At 42.0% G+C, this 23,004-nt stretch overlaps 1 protein-coding gene across 1 annotated transcript in view; it reads right to left on the bottom strand.

The window, feature by feature from the left end:
• itgb5 (integrin, beta 5) overlaps positions 1-20,494 on the bottom strand; it is a 39,839-nt gene extending 19,345 nt beyond the window's left edge. The window contains exons 1-10 of the mRNA XM_088606091.1: positions 19,877-20,494; positions 19,325-19,410; positions 17,653-17,860; positions 16,892-17,141; positions 14,650-14,818; positions 13,150-13,311; positions 12,500-12,595; positions 12,175-12,264; positions 10,388-10,522; positions 3,860-4,289 (exon numbers count right to left, since the gene is read on the bottom strand). Of these exons, the coding sequence (XP_088462217.1) occupies positions 3,860-4,289; positions 10,388-10,522; positions 12,175-12,264; positions 12,500-12,595; positions 13,150-13,311; positions 14,650-14,818; positions 16,892-17,141; positions 17,653-17,860; positions 19,325-19,410; positions 19,877-19,952 (1,702 nt within the window). The 5' untranslated portion in view covers positions 19,953-20,494. The remainder of the gene's footprint in view (positions 1-3,859; positions 4,290-10,387; positions 10,523-12,174; positions 12,265-12,499; positions 12,596-13,149; positions 13,312-14,649; positions 14,819-16,891; positions 17,142-17,652; positions 17,861-19,324; positions 19,411-19,876) is intronic.
• Between the last annotated feature and the right edge of the window lie 2,510 nt (positions 20,495-23,004).

Genomic DNA, 23,004 nt, shown 5'->3' with positions numbered 1-23,004 from the left:
AGGAAAAACAGTTTTAACAACCTCTCTGTGGGATCCTTTAACTTCTAAGGCATGGTACAATAGGGTGAAATTATAAAAATAAGGAAACACATTTATTTTAATTGAACGCAGTATACTTTTCACTGTTTTTGAGGGGTTCTAACAATTATGGTTTTGTATTAAATGAGAATAAAAATTACCACTTGGTGTTTAGTGTCTGATCACTGTTAGCTGTTTTTAACTTGGAATAGCACCTTTGAAATGTAAAATCAAAGGAAAGACTGTGCAGTTCTACTGTACCTTCTATCTACAGATGATCAGATGATCCCAGACCTCTGCCAGCGAAGAGGTGCAGAGACATGATGGTAACAAGACAGAAATAGAATAGCTCTCTCACATTTGCCTGTTAAACTGCCTGACCCCCCCCCTTAACATGTCTGACCTGGATGTTTTAGTGGATAGTCTCCAGGAAGCCTAAAGGCTGATGCTCTTAAACCCCCTCGAGAGGCTTCTAACTTCAGAGCTGAGCTCTGAGCTCACTGGCTGATGAGCAAGGCCTCATCGAAGTAACTATCTGAACACGAATTCAGGGATTAACAGGGAGGCACTGTGTAAAAACACTTAACATAACTATCAAATGCCTCAGGGACACAGTCTAGAAAGCCTAGTCATGTGTGTGTATGATTTCTTTTGTACTGAGCTGAATGCTACAGCATGCAACAGCCAAGCCAACCAAGACAATTTGTAGGTCAGATACAAGATAAATGGAAAAAAGAAAACTCTCAGTCTTCTAACAATGTGCTAGATGACTTTCAAAGGCCATATGATCTAAAACTGCCAGGCATTAAATTGTGCTCTTTCTTCTTACTAATGTACCATTTAAAAAAAAAACACATCAGGACAAAACCACAAATATAACCAAAACTCAAAACCTGAATAAAAAAATTATCACGCTGCACGAAATAAAAAAGCCAACTTGCTAAATCAGTGACAAATCTTTCTGTAAAGAAAAGGGAAACTCTGCTTTTATATACTTTAAGAAGCACCAATCTTCCTCTTTAAATTACATGCACTTAAGGAGATTACATAAATTAACTGTCCAGTACCCACAAGTAATGCTTAGACTAACTGCTTGTCCACACACTCTGTAACCTGTTTAAAAATGGCTCCACATTTAATTTCCATTTGCACTTCAGCTGAGCTTGTTATAAGCAAGTGCGTATACAGACAAGCCTTTCTCTCAAACAGAGAATAGTTCAGCTGAAACTGTATGTCCTCTTCCTTACTATATACACCCACTATTGACTATTTAAACAAATTAGTACAAAAATACTTAATCACAGCTAACAATTACTTAAATTCATAGGCATACATCATCAAAATTGTTGTAGCAGGCAAAAGGTCCAGAAATATTGTCAGCAACTAATCATTCTTGTAAAAGCAGCACTTAAAACAAGCAGGCTGGAACGGGACGGATTTTAATCTTTACAGTAATTTGTGGACGGCAAAATTAGGAATGCACCACAAGAAGAACATGCCAGTTATGTTCAACACCTTTTCCTTAAAGGCCTTAAAAGGTTACTATCTGAACGGCACTCCATTAACAAACCTGACAGCTGGCTTTCATTGAGCACACAGCAGCCAGTGGTATCCCCATCGTTACTACAGTACCTCTGCTATTGCCCTAGTGACCCAGCAATCCAATCAGACTGACACAGTCCAGAAAACTCTTAGCATTGCTTTAGCTGAATCCTGAGTACCTTCAGAGTCTCACTGTCTAGCAACCCCACCGATCCGATTTATCAGAAATGATGACACATACTTCAGATGCTTAGCATTAGCACTCTTCCCCGGCGTTATGTTTGCAGAAAGAAATCCAGCCCTGATTTCAGTAACTCATCCGGGCAGACAATGTAACAATGCTTTTCAGGTTAACATGTATTGTGTTTTTAATAAGGGACGTGTTGTCAAGAGCCTGCAGTTGCTGTGAATTATGGGTATGAATATTAGTTGGCTCCTGGTGAATCGCAATGCTTCGTCTTAGCCGTCACAGGGCTGGAGGGAGCTCCCGGAAAGACACGTATACATGTCTGCATCACCAGCAAAAGCTGGCTATGACATGCTGATACAGGCTGCATTCTCTCCTAAACACTGAGCGGTTGCATTACAGATTGCAAACAACATAGGTGGGAAACTTTATAAAATGATTTTTAAGGAATCGAGGATACGCACCACATAAAAGCTGAGAACATGCTTACATAGCTGCAATGTAGTTAATGTTCAATTTTAGTTCCTTTGTCCACTCAAGAAAAAAAATGTCCCCCCCAAAAAACTAAGAAAGCTGTAGATTAACACAAGTGCCCTCAGCCAGAGGCAGGACAGTTTATACTGTACATACATTGTTTCGATTAATAAAAAGGAGAACGTAGTTGGACACCAAATCGGTGATTTAGAAGCTTGACCGACTCATCACAAAACGTGACAATGTTCTGGGAATGGAAGGAAGGAGAAAAGGAGGACGGAACAGGCTGCAGACTGAACTGTTAACATTTAATTGCCAATCATGAGCATCTCCACAGAAAACCGTACTGGCACAAGGCTGCCAAGCATATTGTTTGGGCTTTGTCCTTCTGTAACTGCCGAGTCAACAGAACACACTGCACTGGTGGAAATAAACCCGCACACTGTATGCAGAACAAACAAAGCTGTACTGTGCTTTATGAAATAGCAGCAGGGTCAGAGTGCCAATAGGCATCCAGCCACCAGCCCGGGCTCAAATCACAGCAGGCAGGCAACCTACCTAACAGCCTGCCCTGCTTCACGCACATATGGGAATACTGAGAGCACACCACCCAGGGACAGACTATCCTTCTGTGCTGAACAGCCCCTTTTAAACCCAATACACTTGGGCAATATACAGGGCATGGGTGTTAATCCACTGTCTAAAACATCAACCTGAAAAGTATCTTATATGACATTATGTGACTTCAAAGATTATACTGTATGACTAGACAGAAGAATTAAGTTAATTAATTAATTTGAAGGGCACCTTCAAATTTGCATGAACACACAATTATTTAAGAAATCACATTAAAATTCTAAACAAATTCTAGAAACAGGTGAGAACCTTGATATATTATGCACTTATTATCAAAATCTGGCCACTGGATACCTTTAATTAAAACATTATATCTAGTTAGGCAGCAGAGTCCTTTTAGTCTTTAATATAATTCCTAGGAAACCCTTCATCAGTCAAAACAAATGTTAAGACAAAAAGTTAAACTGGCCTCGAAAAGTTAGATTTGTTAAACCACATGTTTTTCTTGGGTGCAATTCAAAGTATGAACTACACTTACACTACAAATAAAAGTGGTTTTCAAAAGCAGTTAAAGCTTTAAATTAAACAATTTATCAATGATAAAAAAACTGCTAACATAGGATATAAAGGAAGGCTCGAAGGTTAAGAAATTAGTCATGTGACACAGAGAAGGAAACAAGTCCCAAATACCGCCCAGCTGCACTGACACACCTACCACAGGAATGCACCGAGTTACCAGAAGCACCAAGTCCAGTCATCTCCACCGCACCTGCAGGAACTTTTAATAGCATCCAGAAAAGAAAAACTTCGAGGAGAAATCGCTCCTTGGCTACATCCTTACAGATCCTATTACACGGCTGAACACGATCTGTGGTCCTACTTTAAAAAACAGGATTCCTAACTTAATATTTTCGCTGATCTTCGTTTAAATATTCAGAGCACAAAACCAGGAAAGGCACACTGCACTGCCCATGCACTTGAGCGCAGGATTGGGTCTATTAAGAGTGTTCACGTACGTTGGAGACTTGAAAGCAACACCTGCACAGCGGTTCAGCCTCTCACCTGAGCAAAGTATGCCTTTGTGCCGGGCGCAGGAGAAGTCATCACACTCGCAGAAGGTGCCATAGATCTTCCCAAAGGCGCTGTTGTAGCAGAGGCACTGGTTGCAGCTACATTCTCCCCTGCCGCTGCAGATCTGCTTCCCCTTGGCTTCTCGGCACATGGTCTGGTGCAGGTGAGCCGCCCCCCCCTCCTGGCACTCGCACTGCGCCCCCAGGTACCCGGGCTCGCACCTGCAGGTGCCGCACGCGTAGGTGCCGGCGCCGCTGCACCTGCTGCTGTTGGTCTCCGTGAGGCCCGTGCAGCCACAGGAGCAGCTGTAGTCCACGGTCAGCTCCAGCGTGTCCTTGAAGCCCACGGGCTTGATGGTGAACCTCCGCTGGGCCTCCGCGGCAGGGCAGCCCCGCGCGTCCACCGTCACGTTGAAAGACACCTGGCGACGCACGGACACGGACACGGTCAGCTGGAGATCTCCTGACCCGCTCGATACTCATCCTTGATTTAGCAGCTCTGAGGGATGCCGGGCTTGGGACACACGGTCCCGACTTCTTTCTCACATACACTTTCAGAACCGGGAGAGCAGAGGCTCTTTTAAAATGCGCATGCCTATGTCTAGGGATCCCAGTGCTTCTGTTAAAACAGATGTAAAAAACACTGAGAAAGACGATTGCTTGAAGACCGCAAGGAAAGTTAATTTCACAACTAATTAATTTCTAACTTCGTTATTTAGAAAGGGAGGCATTTTCACATTTGTTTCATAACAGCTTACCACAAATTAATAGCTCCATACATATTTTGCCAAAAATCCTCACGGCTGCAAAATACACGGCATACAAAAGTTGCCTTCACAAATTCATAAAAATATCTACCATCTGGTTTCAATTACACATTGCAATTCCAGACAATCTTCAAAATAACAAACGTGAATTCAGTCTAAACCACTATCCTGAGCTGCTATAATTAGCATTTGATATTTCCTACATAAACAGCTCAGGCTTTCAAAGCCGAAAAGCAATGATTAGGCACAAATATATATGTATGTCTTTATTATTTCTGCAAAAAGCCTGGCTACTCTCCCCCTTAAAGAAGCTAATTCAGCAGCTGAAAAATAAGAGGGATATAAAAAAAATTACTATATATACACACACTATATATATATTACTATGTACTGTATACTGTATGCATTGTACCTTCGTCACTACCAGTGAATTAATCAAGTGCTCATTTTAGGTAGACTTGGTTATATGGTACAGAACTACAGTACATGAGTTAAGAGGAGTTGTGAGAATAGACATCATTAAGGTTTTAAAGAATGACATTTCATCAGTTGAGGATTCCAAGGCTTAATCTCTATAGTATTCCATACCTTGAACCCTATTATTTTACATTTTGTATTGTTTTGTATTGCTCACATAGAACCAGAAATGGACAATTATAACTTAGGGTATATTTCAATAATTATTTCAAATGTACCCTAAACTGAAAACAGAGCAATTTTCCATATCTCCTTAAGCGGGATGTAAGCCTTCAACCATGGGAAATGTTAATTTCTCCTAAGCACACTGCAAGAAAACGGCCTTATCAAATGTTTTTTTTATGATCCCCACGTCTTTCCTGAAACATCCCTTAGGAAGCTTCAGAGGATCATCACATTCATAACAGACCAAGAAAACTTAACTCCAATATAATAGTGGAAATTGAACATTCCGCTGTAAATTAGAAAGAAAATAACAGCTGTTGTTCCAACTTCCCTTTCAAATAAGATCAGGTAATCCTACAAGTTTCTAGAAGGACCCCCCAGGGACGAGAGTGATCTGGAAAGCACATACCGAGCTCCGGATGTCTCAATGCATTATGAAGCAAAATACGTGACCCATCTTTAAAGTTGAGCTTCAAGTCTTTGAACTGACAGCCACACTAGGCACTGAAGCGGTGCAGTATTGATATTGGCAGCTCTCTGCATCAGACATGTCCATTTTAGATTTCAGAAATAGAATTAAGAAACCGCTTCTGACACAATGCTTATTGTCTCTTCTGCATGGCACAATTCTGTCCTCTAAACAGAAGAGGACAGAAATGATAGAAACTTGCTGGGATTTTTTCCCCAGTAATAAAGAATTATGGGTGACAATTAAGGACATAAGGTATGCTTAAGTAGAATTCCAAATTTGTATTGGTTGTATACAAGTTATTGCAATAAAACTCAACTTTTAATGCTTTAGTGTACTTAATCAGAATTAAAGTCGGCTCAAATCACTTGATTTTAAGTGATAAACATTTTGCTAACTTAAATGTACACAATTTTAGTAAAGAGATCTTTACTAGGTTTGGAAAAAAGTTTACTTAATGATGGTATTTTTTCTGAAAAAATATTTACCAAACCTTAAACCTTTGCAGCAGCAATATTAATTTCAAAAGGTGAAAAACATCTTAACTTACTGTGTTCTTTAGCTCACACACACACACATTACATCACCAGCCTGCATCCACAGATATTTAGGCAAGTTACACGATTCTTAATGGGAAGACTCGTCCCAATGGACAATATATACAAACAGAAAAAGTAAAAGAACATGACTGAAATGTGCACTGTCATTAACTAAGCCCAGGTCACAAGAGGCCTAATGTCAATGGGCGAAAGAGATTGCCCTTTTAATCCTGCAACTTGGCAACAAAGGAATGTTTCAATGTTAAGTTCTTAATAAGGTAGTGACAGAATTGGATTGAGGAACCATGTGAGCCATACTGCAGCCAGTTTAAAACAGTACGCTCAGCCCTTGTTGGAGAGGAAGGGAGGCCCGAGCCATCAGGCTAGGGAGGAAGTGACCTGCAGCTGGCTCTGGCAGGGCCACCTCCAGAGAGTACAATACAGGGCAGTGCCTTCGACTGGACTGCAGACATGTGGTCCAGGGTGCGAGAACCGCCCAGCTCTGCGATTAAGGCCTCAAGAAATCAACACTTGCCTGGGCCAGCATAATCACAGGCCGAAGGTTTGATGCAGATTCAGATTACTGAAGCACGAATTGCATCTTTTTTACTTTTCCCACTTAAAGACATGAGAGCTGTAGGACGGTTTCAGATTATTTTTTTAATCATCTCTAGAGGCTAGAAAATGTGTTTCGGGGCCGGGAAACCCTAAGCTGCCAGACGAAGAATGCTTTGCTCGGACAATTCTGCAACACGACAGCATGTCTGTACAGCAGACATTTAAAATAGCTCTTAGATACCAACTTAAAGACGGATAACATGTTTGGGTGAGGAAGGTTTTGCGAATAAAAAAAAAACTGAGTCTTATTTTATATTTCGCATTTGCTTAGAAGCATGTTTTTTCTCCTTTTCTTCAAAACAATGAAGCCTCAGTTCATGTCAATTCTCCTTACTAAGACAACACAGCAAGACTGTTCTATTTCTCCCAGGGTAAACCTAGGTTTCGGCCAACTGTTATCCTATTTAGCACATGTAAAGGCTAGATTGACACAGACACCATGTGATTTATTTTTCTCCCTTTTCTGGGCAGGACAAAAGCTGCCAGGAGAAAGATGGGTTTAGCTGATCCATTTAGGTCTCCACACCACTCTTATCCCACTACGAAAGCAGCAATGAGACTGGAAAGGGTTTCAAAAGGTCATGTCCACGCTATTTTGTTTTTGAATGCAGTGGTTCCTAAACACACCAGCACAGACCGAGGACAATTTTAAAACCGCAAATACGCAAGAAAGATGAAAACACACACACCTAAAAACAGTACAACAGGGGTCCCCCACCTAGAATTTAGCAAAACAATAGTCAAAGCATATGTACAAAACATGGCTTTAGGTTTATTAACTGATATGGCAAAAGAAAATGTAATTAAACACCTACTTGGAAAAGTAAAAATATAGAGTACTAATAGTGAAAAGTATTTTCTCTACCATTGTGATTTGGGTCACTTTTTACTCCCTACTGCCCTTGAAACCCTCACAATGACATTCATGGTAAATCAATTTATCAGTCAGTGGTGCGATTATTCTAATTTAAATTACAGACCCAACAGATGAATGATTCTTGTCTACCATTTACCATGAAAGAATAAGCAAACAGATGAAGAGAATCCTGTACTTTACATGATGCTCTGGAACGAAAAGCACCACATTAACACGATTTGTCATTACTTTGTCCATTATAAGAATACTTTCCATGCCCTAACACATTAAAAATAATCCTAATAAAAAATGCCAGACAACACATTTGATTATGGGAGACTGGAATATAAAATGAGTCTAAACAACTCACGGCCATGGAAAACAGCAGACTAGAGGCACAGCTTCATGGAGACAGGCTGGATTTGTGTGGTTTCTTTTTGAGGACATAACATCTTGGGACTCAAGGACAGAAGGCTTCAGCCCCGTTCACTGGGGAACCTGATGTTTTCCCATCCGTGGGAGCACAGTGGAAACAGATGGAAAACTATTTCAAGTAAAATAAAAGCAAGGACAGACAAGAGCACAGCAACCGTGCAGTCTTCCCTCCTTCACCTTGGAAACAAGGTCCACAGGTACTGGAACCCTTTCCTATCATCCATACCTGGGAGTCCGGGATAATGAGCTACCCTACTGTGATGCTGCTGGAGTCTTTTAACAAAGCTCCCACTTTACCTCTAGGGCAAATCAATGTTCGGTCACCCTCTGTGGTCATAAAACTCTGGATAAAGGCCGAAAAAGACGAGGCAGCAGGGATAAGCGATTGAAACGGGGTTTCCTGCAGGGTGCAGCTCAGTGACCCAGGACGGCCTCGGAGCTGAAACCCCGCACGTCAGGACCGAGAGGAGCACGTGCAGGCGGTTCAGGCATCCGATAAGGATCCCCCACCGGGAGGCTTCCCTTGCCGCCTGCTCCACAGAGGTCATGTGGTCATCCCGGGAAACACTGGAGGGATCTCATCTCCCGGCTGGCCTGGGAGTCCCGCGGGGCGCTCTGGAACGCGTTACAGCGAACCGGTTTACGCAGCCTTCCCCAGCACCCTGCCGCGCGACTTGACCAGGGGACGCGGCACAGCCGAAACGGGGGGATAAACTAAGAGCACTGCGAGCTAATTATTTGTTATCTGTACATAAAAGAGGAAACACAAAGCAAATAGGGTAGAAGACCCGGATGGCTAACACCATTTCTCATCTTTTTACACAATTTGTGCTTTACGGGTACAACGCCCATTACAAAGGAGGCCATTTCGTATTTGCAGAGACGGGACTTTGCAAGGAATTTACTAGGGACAGGTGACCTGTGGAAGTCAGCAGGCCGATGACCGAAGCCCACACTCTTCCGCTGGCCTTCGCACGGAGGAATTCACTAGGGACAGGTGTCCTTCGCATGGAGGAATTCACTAGGGACAGGTGTCCTTCGCACTGAGCCAATCTTGTGCCCAGGTGGGCACATGGCAGCAGGATTAAGGAATGAGTGAACACACACAAGTTTCTGGACACTACTTAGCCCTTTTGTAAATGGGGAAGATGTGGACTGGTACCAACTAAAAATAAAATTCTCCTTTTTTAGATGTGAAGATCAGAGCAAAAAAAATGTAAAGAATTAACCATTTTAGTATATCTATGGACAACAAAGCAGCAACAAAATTAGTTTAGAAAAAAACCTAAGAAAACTAAACTGAAATGACAACTGGTAAACATTAAGAACCGTCCACATGGATTGTGAAACAGTCCTACCACCACTTCTTTCCTGGCAGGCAGCCCATAAATTCCATACGATCATCACATCGCCCAGGGGAGTGTTAGTCCAAATGGCTTATTCAGCAGTTATTAACATTTCGGTTTGGTGTGCGTGTATTTTCAAGATGTCCTCCTGGCTCTGGCAGCTCTGATTTAATTAAACAGGAACCGAACACTTTAGAGAACAGAAGGATTGTAATGCGTCTTTTGATGACGCTGCCAAGACACTGCTATGATTTACTCAGCTATTTTGAGTACTTCAGCTCGTGCATGAGCTGATGAATTACACAAGGCTTCATCTGCATCGGTTTCAGCCACCACTAAAGGCAGGAGTCAAAAAGAAAACAGTTCAGAAACATGTCGTATAACAAAGCATTAGCAGGATAATCCCAATGACCACGCTTACACAGCTATGTTATTAGGAAATGCTCGTGGGGGGGGTTGGCTGTAAATTATTCTCTGAGCGCTCTGGGACATTGTAGCAATGCTGCAGGAACAGCAGCAGTGTGGTCTAGTGGAGAGCAGAAAGGCAAAAGGCAAACCAACAGACCAACGAGACTCAACCACTGAAGCATACGGGGCGGACTGACACCGTCCAGCAGTGAATACAGCAAGACTGCTCTACCTTGATCCTCCTGAAAGAGTTCACAATGGTTACGGAGAAAGGATTTCTAACCTAAACTGAAGGCACCGCACTAAAACCCGTCCCAAAATGTTTGCCGAAATCATTCCTGAAAAATTGACACTAAAACACTGTCTCGTTTAAAAACTGTTCTGTTGATGAGTTCTGAGTTGTTTGCAACTTTAAAAAAAAACAATCCAGCAGCACTTACTGTGTCCCCAATCTTGAGGTCAGCACATTTCCGGAGGCCGGGCAAGGGCTGGCCGTCCTGACAGGTCGCAGTGAACGCCAGACTGATGTCTTCTGGGTGATCCCAGACGGTCAGCTCCACTTTCGACCGGATGTTCTGGAAAGGAAAAGATCTATTCACACTCTGCTGGCTAGAGGAATAAAAGCCTGCTTTTGCCATGTGTGCATAATCACAATAGTATGAGCATTGAGCACGTTTTAAAGCAGAATACAGTATCTAACTTTTATACCTGTCTTTCACTCATAAAAACACAACAGAGCAGATGGGAACAATGGAGCGATTTAAGGGAAAAAGCTATCACAATCATATTCCACGGCACTAAAAGTGTACTGCGTGCTAACAGCTCTGCAAGGTGATTTTAATTATTCAATTTTCAGACTGGGAAGCAATTAAATCACACAAGCGAAGATAAGCATTTACAGCTTTCAATTCTTCTCAAATCCCACAAATAATTGGCCTGCTGGTTAATGTTTTACAAGAGTTCAGAAGTAAAATGAGACTTATACAAATATACCTATAGAAGGGGGGTCCTTCACAGTTCTAGTCTAAATCCTTTAAAAAGCTTGATAAAAACCATGATTGTAAGGTCCACTGTTTAGCTCCAAAACAAAAGACTGTCTTATATTTCCTAACACAAGAAATGTAGTTTGAAGTGAAAACATGCACAGGGTTTTGATCCAAAACCTGAGATCAACTCCCAGTCCCAGTGTTGATCTCTTGAACCCAGTTAGAAAGTTCTCTACTGGACATTCATTTTTCTTGATGGGGGATTTAATTGAAACACAGACCAGTTTTTTTGCACACCTTTCCTGTGTTGACCATTTGTAGAGGTTTACAATTTAAGTCTTGCGTCATGTGAGCCCTGAAGTAGGGTAGCAATCTACTGTATGGCAATGAAACACGTTAACATACAGGGCAATTATGCTATGGGTTTAATTGGAAATCTCCAGAGCAAAACATAAGTGTAAAACTTCCTTCCTGTACAGATCTCTAATAGAAACACTCGGCATTCCAAAGCATTCCATTATAAAGACGGCAAAAACAGTAAAAGAGAATTTAAATAAACAGCGTAGCCGCCAAGATAAACTTGCCTTGCAATTTTAATTCAAAAGCACAGATTCAAGTTTCAGAGCAAAACTGTACAACGTTTGAACAGATGCACATTTATGCCTAGTTCCCTGTATTTTGTGGTTTAAATCCCTAGTTCATCACAGGAATGTAAGAAAGTTAAGCGGTAATTGAAGTCCAAAAAATATTATTTAAAATATATTTATATTATTAGCAAAATCAATACAAAGCATAAATCAGAAGATGCCAGAAAAATGAAAATTCAACTTAACACTCTTTTAGACACAGCTGACCAAAGCTTATTTATGCTTTTGTTTTACAGGGAAAGAGAAGAAAAAGACAGCCTAGCCTTTTGAGGACAAAGCTTTCAGTCAACACCCATCGCCCGACCCACAAAGCACACTCCCTCTCTCACCCTGGCAAATGCCCACAAAACACTGGCTCTGTCCTTCACATGCACAGCCAGAACAGCCTGTGGCAAATTCAGCCCCAATTCCCACAGAGAAAGCTGGTATCTTATCAAGTAGTGTAAAAGAAACAACTACTGCCTGTTCTTTGTTCACTTCATTTTTGTCAAAGTAGCAACATTCCACATTCCAAGTCTGATGAGATTCTCATGTCCACCCCAGCCAGCAATACAAAGAAGGTCATATTTACATTCCTGGGAGAGCGGTACTTACATTGTAAGCATTAATGATCAGTTGTATAATGTTCTTTGAGTCCATGTCAAGGATTTCAACAGTTGTACCTGGTATCAGTGCAGTGAAATTCTAAAAATATGAAGATATAGGTGATATTTAAGTTCATATCTACAACAAAGAGACACTGTTACACATGCAGAAAAAACACCATTAACAAGTACATAACCTAAAATGCTCATTTAAAAAGGAAACAAAAGGAAAAAGAGCCTTGTAATAAAGCAGGTTTACGTTTTAAACCGGACAGCATCTTTCCGTCCTCTTTTGGCCAACACAACAGAATGGCTGCTACAAACAAACATCTTACCTTGTAAATCACATATAGCCTCTTTGTCACAGCGAAGATGAGATAGATGTTGTTTTCTGCCAGCTTTTCTCCCAGGAGTGCAAGAGATGGATAATCCTACAAATCAAATGGATCTCTGAGTTGGCAAAAAATACCGACACCCTTCCCCACTGAACCTGTGGAGCCAGCAAAATTCCTGTCAAGAACTCTGAAGAGGAGGATCTCGTGACCCTGCATATCCCTTGTTTAATCTCTCTCTGGAGTCCCTGGTCTTTCATTTCTCCCTAACATAAACCCAGTCATTAGGAAGCATGTTCTGGCAATGCCTTGTATTTGTACAGAACAGCATTTGGACATTCATCTTGAGAAGCCTGCACACTGTGAAGCCCTGAGCACCACTGACAATGAGCAGCTGAAACCTTCGTCGGCCAAAGGCAAATAAAATCCTTTCCAGGTCAGATACCCCCTCAGAAACGTCTAATTTGCATTAAAGGATGCCTTTTAACTGAAGAAAAAAAGTTTGCTCCTTTTTCTAGGTCGGTGCTCATTAAACTGCAGTCAAATGCCGGGCCCCTAATAGTACACCAGGCCCACTCGCAGACTAGCACATACACGTACATTTCACCCTCACTCTTTCAAACGCACGGACAACGGAAAGGGACGTTTCCTACCATCTTTGTGGAGGCACTGTACTCGTTCTTTTCGTTCAGGTGGCACTGCCCGTCGTGGGGCTGCACCAGTCCGCCCAGCCGGCCATCCAGAGCGAGGTGAGGAACGTCATCCGTGGCAAAGACCAGCAAGTGGAAAGCTTCCTTCCTCCAGCCAATCTTTTCCTGTGGGAGTGACACAGCACAGGCAGGGTTACTTTTTTCTTGATGGCTGGTTTCCTGCACGCTCCAGCAGTCTCAGAGATTATCAGCACAAGCCGCGCGACGACTTTAACCAATGCATCATCCTGGGTAAGCTGGAGGAGGTTTGGAGTTCATAAGCATGCTACTGTTTGAAATACGACATGCATCCCTTACTTTTACGAGATTCAGGATGAGTAAGCAAAACTGAAAAGAATAATCAAGCAAAAACTGATCATAACCACTATCCAGAAAGGTTTTGTATTTATCCATGTGACACTTTTGTCATGCTTCCTAAAATGGATAAAAATAAAGGGATTTTCCAAAAAACATATGGACAGCTACAAGAAGATCATACAGACACCAAACTTGCCTCAAACAGGGGAAATCAGTCTGTAATGCAGACACTTTTATACACTGCAAACGCGCACACGCAGAACTAGAGACAGTTGTTTTGTTTTTTTCCGTAAGGTGGGATGTTTCTAAATCTCAGACATGCTTACATAGGTTAGAAACTGAATGCTAAATACAGATTGTTTCAGAGTCCACTGCAATACATTTAAATTGTATTGGAAAAGCTAAGGGTGGAAAAGCAAATTGCTGCTTTTACATACTTAGCTGTGGAAGGGTTAAATATATTTTTTATTAAGCAATGGCTTTTATACATATTTCTCTGATAAAAATGTCTGAAATACAAGTTTCTCTGTCAGCAATTTCTGTGCTTATCACACTTACAAAAAAACCAGATGTTCCACTGCATGTAACTTAGTGTTCTGGTATATTGTACTCAGATATTATCACTAGTTCTGCTGATGTCTGACTCCCTTAATGGCCACTGACTAGTATAGTTTATTGTAGTTATAAAATCACACTTAACCTTTAAAAAAAAAAATCAAATTCCAGCTTGCCCATAGTCGATAATATATCAAGCTTTTTTTAACGTCAAGTGCTTGTACTGTAAAAAAAACTTTTGTTCAAAATAATATTTACCCAATTGTATCTGTCATGTCTCTTGTGCAAAAATCAGCCATAACAATTAAAGTTTGCCTTGTCAGTTGGCAAATGAATCATTTTGATCAAAACTGACTGATTAGCAAACTGCATCCTGTTATCAGAGCATGTGACATTGTGATCCGTCTTGTTCAGTTTCAGTTTGCTTTGAAGGAAAACTGAAACTTCAGCTACTTTGCTAAAAAACTGAAATTTGCCAGGACCAAATTTGTCTGCCTGTTTCCGATATAATTCACTTAGTTCACCGTGTTTTTTTTCCCCCAATCCCACTATGCCATGGGGTAGCACTCGGAGAATCGGAGGCTGGGTCACCTTGCACACAGCAGCCTGCAGAATGGCATCGAAGCCTCCCTCCGGCGCGTCGCGGTTCCGAGAAACCACCTGTTTCTTGACCTCCTCGTTGAACCTGTTCACTTTGTCGGTCAGGGAGAGGAGGTGGCGGAAACCGAAGGAGGGAACACAGTTCGGAAACAGCTTGTACCTGTCAAGAGACCAGAACAAAGCCCATAGGTGCCTCTCGCATTCACCATTTCGTTTCATACATCGGCGTTTCCTTGTACTACATTCAGGCCTCCCTGACATCCAGAACATCACTTATATAATACAACATTACGCATCTCAGATAGCAGATAAAGGCTCCCAAACCATGCTGAGCGAACCAGCTGTCTGCTCCACTAATACTATCACTCATTGGCACTGGTAATCATTACACTCTCAAGCACAGGGACAAGGGCATAACCTATTTGAGCAATGAGGCGTGACAGGAGCAGGTTAGCACAGAATCATTTCACCTCCAGGGCAAGTCTGCTGAAGGACTCCTTTTCATATCTTTCAATTCAGTTATCTTTCTAACCCTCCTATTCTTGTATATTTTACCCAAGGGAAAATGTAAAAGTTCAGGGCATAAAAGACAGTCATGTTCAAGACTTTTTAAAAACCTCTGATTCCTCTGTACCCTCCTCACAGAAAATCACAAGTGAAGAGGGCAGCACTGACAACGTAATTACCATGAAGAATCTGCAACCTTCTTAAAAGCAAAATAAATCAAATAATAAAAAATAAGTCATCTAATAGAACAGATATGGATTTAAGCAATGCATATCTTTTAAACATGTTCAAACAAAAATGCTTTGAAGCGTAGCTTGTGTGGTTATTTTAAACAACTACTATTCTGATCTGATACAATAAATTATAATGAAACTTGTTAACCCACAAGTTTAATTTTAACTTTAATGTTAAAACTGTGTTTAATTTACACTTTTAACTTAGAAAACTCATAATAAAAGGTCTGCATTGATACATTATCATGAAAGTAATCTACCTGGAAATAGAGACAAATGTCAGGTCAGTTTTAATTTAATCAAGTTTTAATTATATTATTTCATTAATCCTGAGTGATGTGAACAAGAGACTAAGAAATTTGCTCAAAAATAAACCCCATTTTATATAAACCAAACGCTTTAGTCTTACAGCACCAGGTACTTTTTTTACACAAAGAGTTACAGGGATGTGCTGACTCAGTCATCTGATGCCCCATGCTCTTTCAAGAAACCATGCTGATAAACAAAAATTCACGAGGCGGACAAATTTCCAATTTCACCCCCTTCCATTCTCCTACAGAAATCTCTCCTCTTAGCCCCACTTCGTACTTCTTTCTACCTCCCTTCCCTCCACCCATCTTCACCCTTGCAACAGCTCCCTGGCTCATTCCTCATGAAGAGAGGGGGGATTCTGTCAGTCCTGTCCTCACTGGGGGGCTGCTGTTCTCTCAGCCAGACCAGAGTTACACCAAATACTCCTTCAACATGTTTCATCATTAGATGGGATTAATTAGGATTTGGCAGAACTACCTGAACAGCTGGATGAAATCCTCAGATCAATTAGTGAAACACAAAGAACCAAATCAGGCTAAATGGGCTGAATGGCTCCATCTTTTTTGCAATTTTATTTTTTGATGCAACACTCCCAATTCCACAGTATAAACATATCCCACTATTCATACTGAAACACAAGCTCTAAAACAGAACAATGCAGAAGTTCTCAGGCCTCACATTTTGTACTTTTTTTCTTTTCTAAAGGAGGAAACTGAAAAGAGGACGTTTTGAAATGTCTTGTTTCTAAAGGAACGAAAGTACAAAAACAGCAGCTTCTACTTTAACGACGCATCGCAAATGAGGGAGAACCACCTTCTCCATTCAGAAGAGTCAGAACCTCAGAAACAATCACTTCAAAACAACAAGACTGCAGTGTGAATCTTCTACAGCTCTTACATAAGCACAAAACTAGAATGTTGAAAACAAAACAAGGTCTCAAGCTATCAGAAAGACTGTCTTATTTATAGATTTGGCTTTATACTTCTATCCAAATCAACTTAAATACCTAAAACGTATAAATGAGACCAAACTTAACTGGACCAATCTGATTGAACTACCTCACTCGGAGTTGTTTTATTTACAGTCTCCCTGTCGTGATCCCAGACAACTGCCCTGATTAACTCTGAGCTCCACGGCCAGGAAGCTATGTCTTTCACTGGTTAAAGCAGTGACTCGCTTACCCATTGCATGGGTTGTCCTGGTATTTGGGCGCTGTGTAGGAGAAGGGAGAAATATTTTTATCTACAAAAGATCCAAATCCCAGGCGAAAGTTGCTGGTGAGCTTTTTCATCTCCTCTGCCAGTTTGGTCCCCAGGTTGCGGATGTTGTCCAAGTCGTCCTTCATGGAGAGAGAGAGGTCCATCAAGTAGTACAAGTCCACTGGGTAGTCCTCCACCTGACGCACCTGCACCTCCAGGGACACCTGGTCACCTGCCAGAAGAGAAGGTGAAGACCTGCCCTCACACTCAGGCTTCCTAATCCAACACAAGGAATCCCCCATGCTTTCTTCCACGGAGGCCTGTGCATTTTTTACTGACCTCTACCCCCACAGCCATGCCCTCTGTAATAATCAGTCACTAATAGCCCACATACCTTTTCAAAATATTCCCCACAGTTCATAAAGTATTATTGCTCTCCTAAGCTCACACTTTCGTTATTGAAAAACTTTGTAAGGTCCATTAGGACTGGAACAAACTAGACCCTACAGCCGAGACCCTGGCTTTCTTCAAGAAACAGCTGGATGAGATCCTGGATTAACCACCCTCTTGTTCGTAAACTTAAATGTTCACATGTTAACACTGAAGACCGATTTCCCTGAGATTTTTGCCAAGGGTGTCTCAGCACACAGCGTCTTTCAGTTTATCGTGAGTGACTGTGAGTCACTAATAGCAGCCTTTGAAAGCTGAAAAAGACACAGGCAGGCCTGGGCCCGGCGTCTTACCAGGCCGCAGGTTCAGGGCGATCTTCTGCGGCATTATCTGAATGACATCATACTGGGTGGGTCCGGAGCCTTTGGAACTTAAGGGCTTGTTCTGCAGGACCATCATGCTGCTCCTGGGACTCTCGATGAAGCCCCTCCCGCAGCCCCTCCCCAGCAGGTTCTGGCTGAAGTCGCAGCGGGACGAGACCGTCATCGCCCTCCCGAATTCCTGTCGAGAAAGACGACACCAGGAGGGTAGCAGCCCTGCGCCGACCGGGTGCTGTGATCAGGGACGCAACAAGGACAGTGAACAGGCCGACGGACTGAGACTGGAAAGCTCATGGGGGGCCCTGCAGGAAAGTGCAGCACTGAGGCACAGCTCAACTGTGAATCACCCCCGTTCTCTTGAATCTCCACGTACAAGGATATTGTCTCTGCAGACAAAAAGCCAGCGACACTTTGTGTTTATTTTTTTTGTCATGGTAGCACTGGGACCCTTTGAATGTTTTAATTGAAAGTAAGCGCGTAGCAGTCACAACATGGAGAAATGTGTTTACCATTCTGCAACAGAAATAGTTCACAAACCCATTCCTGAAATTACTGGTATTTTCCAGTTTATTTGTACACTGTATTAAATAAAACAAAAGTATTTTTCGGCATAAATAGTTGCTGCCACCATTTCCTGAATTGCTTAATTGAGATTTCAGGTGCTTTATAAAGCAGAAACAAAAACGTTTGGGACAGTTAGCTATTAGCTTCTTCTTGCGGAAGAAGACTGGTGGGCACGAGAAAACTGATAAACTAACTGCACACAAGCCATCGCTCTTCGAGTGATGCCTACTACTTCAAATATGTGAAATAATTTATTTAAGGAATTTCACTAACTTAATACTGAGATATCTGTCAGCAGAGAACGACTACTGCTGCACAGACTCTGCATAGTCCAGGCTCACAGGCGCACTTCACAAGTTAACATGAAAGGTACCCCGAACAACAGCAACAAGCAACAAGCAACAAGCAACAAGCGGGAAACACCAATACCACGTGTTTCACCGCCGCCTGCGGCTTCCGTAGAAGAGTTTCCTAGGGTGAATAAGTTGGGTCAAGACAATATCAAAACCACTACGTAAAACTGGAACACAGGTCTGAAATATCCACAAGAACACAGTACAGAAATATATTTAACTCGAGTAGCAAGCATTATTCAAAAATATACTTTCACGTCAGGGCATCGGTCTAAATGAACGTGAACAGGACCGATTCAAAACAAAATATCCAAATTGACAGAACTTTGCCAGTAATTATACGCGTTTGCAGACTGACGTATGAGAAATATGTACAAGAAATATTTTCTCCAAGAAAAAAATGCCTAAAATAAATCTTTTGTTTCCTGTGCAACCGGTATTTTAAAACGCAGCTGAGTGATTACTCCCTGAGTGAAGCTATCGGATTAATTTAATCACCGTGTATTATGGGCAGAGCAAAATGTGTATACTGTATGTATGGTTGAATGGCGAGGACTACTGTTTGTTTTAAAGGTAAATTTGTTTGAAGTCGAGTGTTATGTTTTTTTTTTTGTAGTTCTAATGGTGACACCAAAGACAAATTGTCACCCTCTTGGATCAACAATAAAGTGAAATAACTTGGCAACATTTTTTTTTGCACTACGTGTAAGAGAGATTTACATAGATACCTCCTGAGCGCACCAGGCACAGCTAGGATGGATGAGCAGGCATTCTTCACAGGAGGTAGCGCTTCCTCCGGCGCAAATATTGAGACCTTCCATAGAAATGAGAAAAGCGGTTATCTAACACATACTGTATAAAAAATACACAGCACTTTCTCGCGACCACAGTCGAGTCTCCTTGTACCCCGTCCCGTTTCGACACCCATTAGCGCACATCACCAAGAACGGCCTTAGAGCCTTAGTTAAACGAGGGGATGATGTTAATACCAGCTAATAAATAACGATATAAAAAAAAAACAGAAAAGCGCAGGTGCAAAAAGAAAAACAAGGTTTCGACCAGCGATAAAATAATTTTAGTGAAAGTCTGTATAAAGCGTTTATGACAAAAGAGTAAGCTAAGAGTAACAGCCAAACCCCTAACAATACATGCAACAAAGTAATTAAAGGATGTTATTTCCTTTCGAAGAAAATTGAATTCGTTCCAGCACACAGGAAAACAAATTGCCTACACAAACACGACACACAGTCACCAAAAATTGCATTAAAAAAAACTCTTACCTTTAACTCCGCCGATCAGAACTTCCAAAACCAAACAGCTAATCACGGAGTAAATTAAGAGCCTTCTGCTCAACATGATTTCTTAGAATTGTGTAAACTGAAGTTATCCAAACCCTGCAGCTGCGAAGCGCTGGCTAGCACAGACCTCCAACTCGTCAAAATGTCCTCATCAAATCCACATTCTGCAGATTAGCTTTCAAAAAATGGGAATAAGTCCACTTTGTCGGAGTTCGCCTCTGCCCCGGCCAAGCGACGAGAAATCATAACGCCAACCTTTGTTTTGAAAACAAAGGTTACAAATCGTTGTGTCATCAAAGAAACAACCTCTGGGGCAGGAGCTGCCGGCTAAACAAGGTTTTCCACTCTCATTACGAATATCTCTCCGCTCCAAACACTAGTGTTGGTTCTCCTTAAAAGCGCACAACGCGCCTCCAGTTCCGATATTTTTTCTCCATGTTTCGTTTCTTCTGTACTAAAAAAAACAGGCAGTATAATTCCCCTAGTTGTGATATTATTATTGTTGTTTTCTAAAAGTGGGATACATCCCCCGCTTCTCTCTTTTTTCCTCTCCTGGAAGTTTTCTACGAAAAAGCGCACTGTCGGTGTATCCAAAATCTCCGCCCATCAGAGGCTGGGGGCTGGGGGCTGGGGCTGCGGTTAACCCTATCTTCGAGAGCACACTTCAGAAACCTCAGAAGCACGCATTCGCATTTCTAGCGTTCCCCTTGCGCTACAACTGGTTTCGGTGACGGTCTTTTTTACGTGTAAAAAATCATACACTCTTTCTGCTTAAAGGCGGACTCGCAGACTGTAATTTATTTTCACTCGAAATAGCTGCACCTAAGTACGGATATCATTACTTATTTAGACAAATACCAGGGTCGTTGTTTCCCGTTTGTTTGGACTTTTTTGTTCTGATGTATATCGGGGTTTTTTTTTTAGGTTTAAGTTTATTCCGGACATTGTAGCTCGTTTCGTTCTACTTAAATCCGAAATTTGTCGATAAATAGAAATGTTTCTTTAAAAAGCGGCACCTCCGGCAGTCAGGTGACCACCTTAATTGGGTTACCACCTGTTCAATTCCGTACACACTTGCCTGCGTGTTGAGTTATGTACATTGTAATCACAGCGCTTGCGAGTTTGTGAATGAGCTGAATTAGGGGCAGCAAGGATGTTAATCATAAACAAGTCTGACAATATTTTTCGGCTATAAAATGCGTTTGAAATCCTTCAGACCAGAGCTGTACAGAGCCTTTTAGAAAAGCAGTATATAGAATTCAATTTAAATCATTTAAATTGTATGTTACGTTTTCTTCAGAATTCAGTAAAACCTTAAAAACAATGTACAGGCAATAAGCTCGTTACGTGAATATTAATATCAAGCGAACCTTCTTGTTTTGGCATCAATTTGCTTTTGAAGCCCGAGGGTATGAAAAGCCCTGCATTGTATTTTAGAAAATTAAACAAAAAGAAAAATGCTGAAATAGTAGAAATATTTAAAAACAAAAAAATGAATTCAAGATGATATTTTAAGATGTCCATTTTACCAGCGGAAAGTCAAGAGTTGTCTGCTGAGTTGGCAAGACTCATCTCTCCTGAATACTTGGATGTCAGCGCCGCCTAGTGGGATAGAAGAGTATGAAATTAAAAACTTGAATTTTCCTGGCGGGCTGTGCAGTGTGCCTCACCCTGCCTGTGATGGGGGCTGATTAAATTGCGCTCAGCACGTTGCTGGCGGGGTCAGTCCTGGTTTTGATCCTGTTTGGGCCTAGGGTGTTGGCCTGATTTTCCAACTCATTCCCTACCCACTCGAACTTCAAGACTGACTACAGTGTACAGACAGTACAGGCAGAAACAGTCACCATTTCATCTTGCAGAGCTGTGGTTTCCACGGGGAGTATTCAGGGACACCTGTAAGCTTCTAAACGTGTTCAGGTGATCCCCAGAAAGGAGGGTGAAATGTTAGCAGTGTGCAAAACCAACAACCAGCTTTCCTTCATGACTTCATACAGTAGACTGACTGACCTGTCACCCTGGTTTGTTGTTTATCATATTGTAACGCATATGGCCAACAGGTACTGTGTAAGAGCCGGCTTACCAGTAATAGCAGGACCACAGCCCCTGGGCTGTAGAGAGATCTCTCTTTGGCTCACCGGGCTGGGTCCCTGTTGAGTGACGCAGGAGTCCTGGGTTTGGTGCGGGGCCAACCTGATGCACCAAGGGCACCCGCCTGAACCCCGTTGTGTTACAATATCTTTTCAAGCAGCATCATTTTTCTTTAATAGCCATATATTATTGATGTGCTTTCAGTTGGCATTGTTGGTCCTTTAGCAGGGACAACTGGTTAAAAACAGGCTTCCCCACCAGCCAATGATCACCAGTCAGCGAGCGTGGGTGTTCACAGATGGTCGTGGTCCACCTGTTTCTGGAGCTCTGGACCACTACATGAAGTGTCAGAAAGACAGGCTCTGCTTTACAAGTCTGCTTCCTCTGTTAGCTAGGAACTGTCACGCAGTAGGCCAGGGGTCCTCCTGCCTGCTGCACATCAGGGATGATGTTTAAAATTGGCCAAACCTCTAGGGAACACTGGTTATTAAGATACTTGGCATGTGGATCGTCCAGACTCATGTTTTGCTGGATCAAAGTAGCGATGGCGTCCTAAAGATTGAATGAAGTGAAAGGGGTGATTTGAAATAGCCCTCCTCTGAAGAAAGTTTAAGATTACAATAATACGCGAGTCACCAGTCATGGTGGTGGACCAGTAGGTGGCGCCAGAAAGGCAACTGGGGACACTGTGCTGTAGAAGCTGACATCCTGTAGGTGAGACAGTAGACTGAGGTGCTGACTACTTTGTAATTATCAATCCCATGACCCCATACGCATTAATTCCAGTGTTCTGGCTAAATTCTGCCTCGAGCTGGAATGTTCTGGCCATCCTAGTAAATCCCTCCATTCAAGTGGAGTAATTGTTCACATCTCCATGTGTCCTGCTGTGCAGTAGGGCTGCCATGTGCCACTCAGATGGGTGCAGCTCTGGTGCACAAAACTGGTCTCCTTCTTATACCGTATATAAAGTGCTGGAGAACATCTGGGATGGAAAGAGCCAAACAAATGGAATTTCTCACATA

The sequence above is a fragment of the Lepisosteus platostomus genome, chromosome 14 (genome assembly GCF_059453375.1).
Source record: "Lepisosteus platostomus isolate fLepPlt1 chromosome 14, fLepPlt1.hap1, whole genome shotgun sequence".
Classification (NCBI taxonomy): Eukaryota; Metazoa; Chordata; class Actinopteri; order Semionotiformes; family Lepisosteidae; genus Lepisosteus; species Lepisosteus platostomus.
The sequence above is the reverse complement of the archived record's forward strand: the minus strand, read 5'-3'. Positions and strand labels throughout refer to the sequence as shown.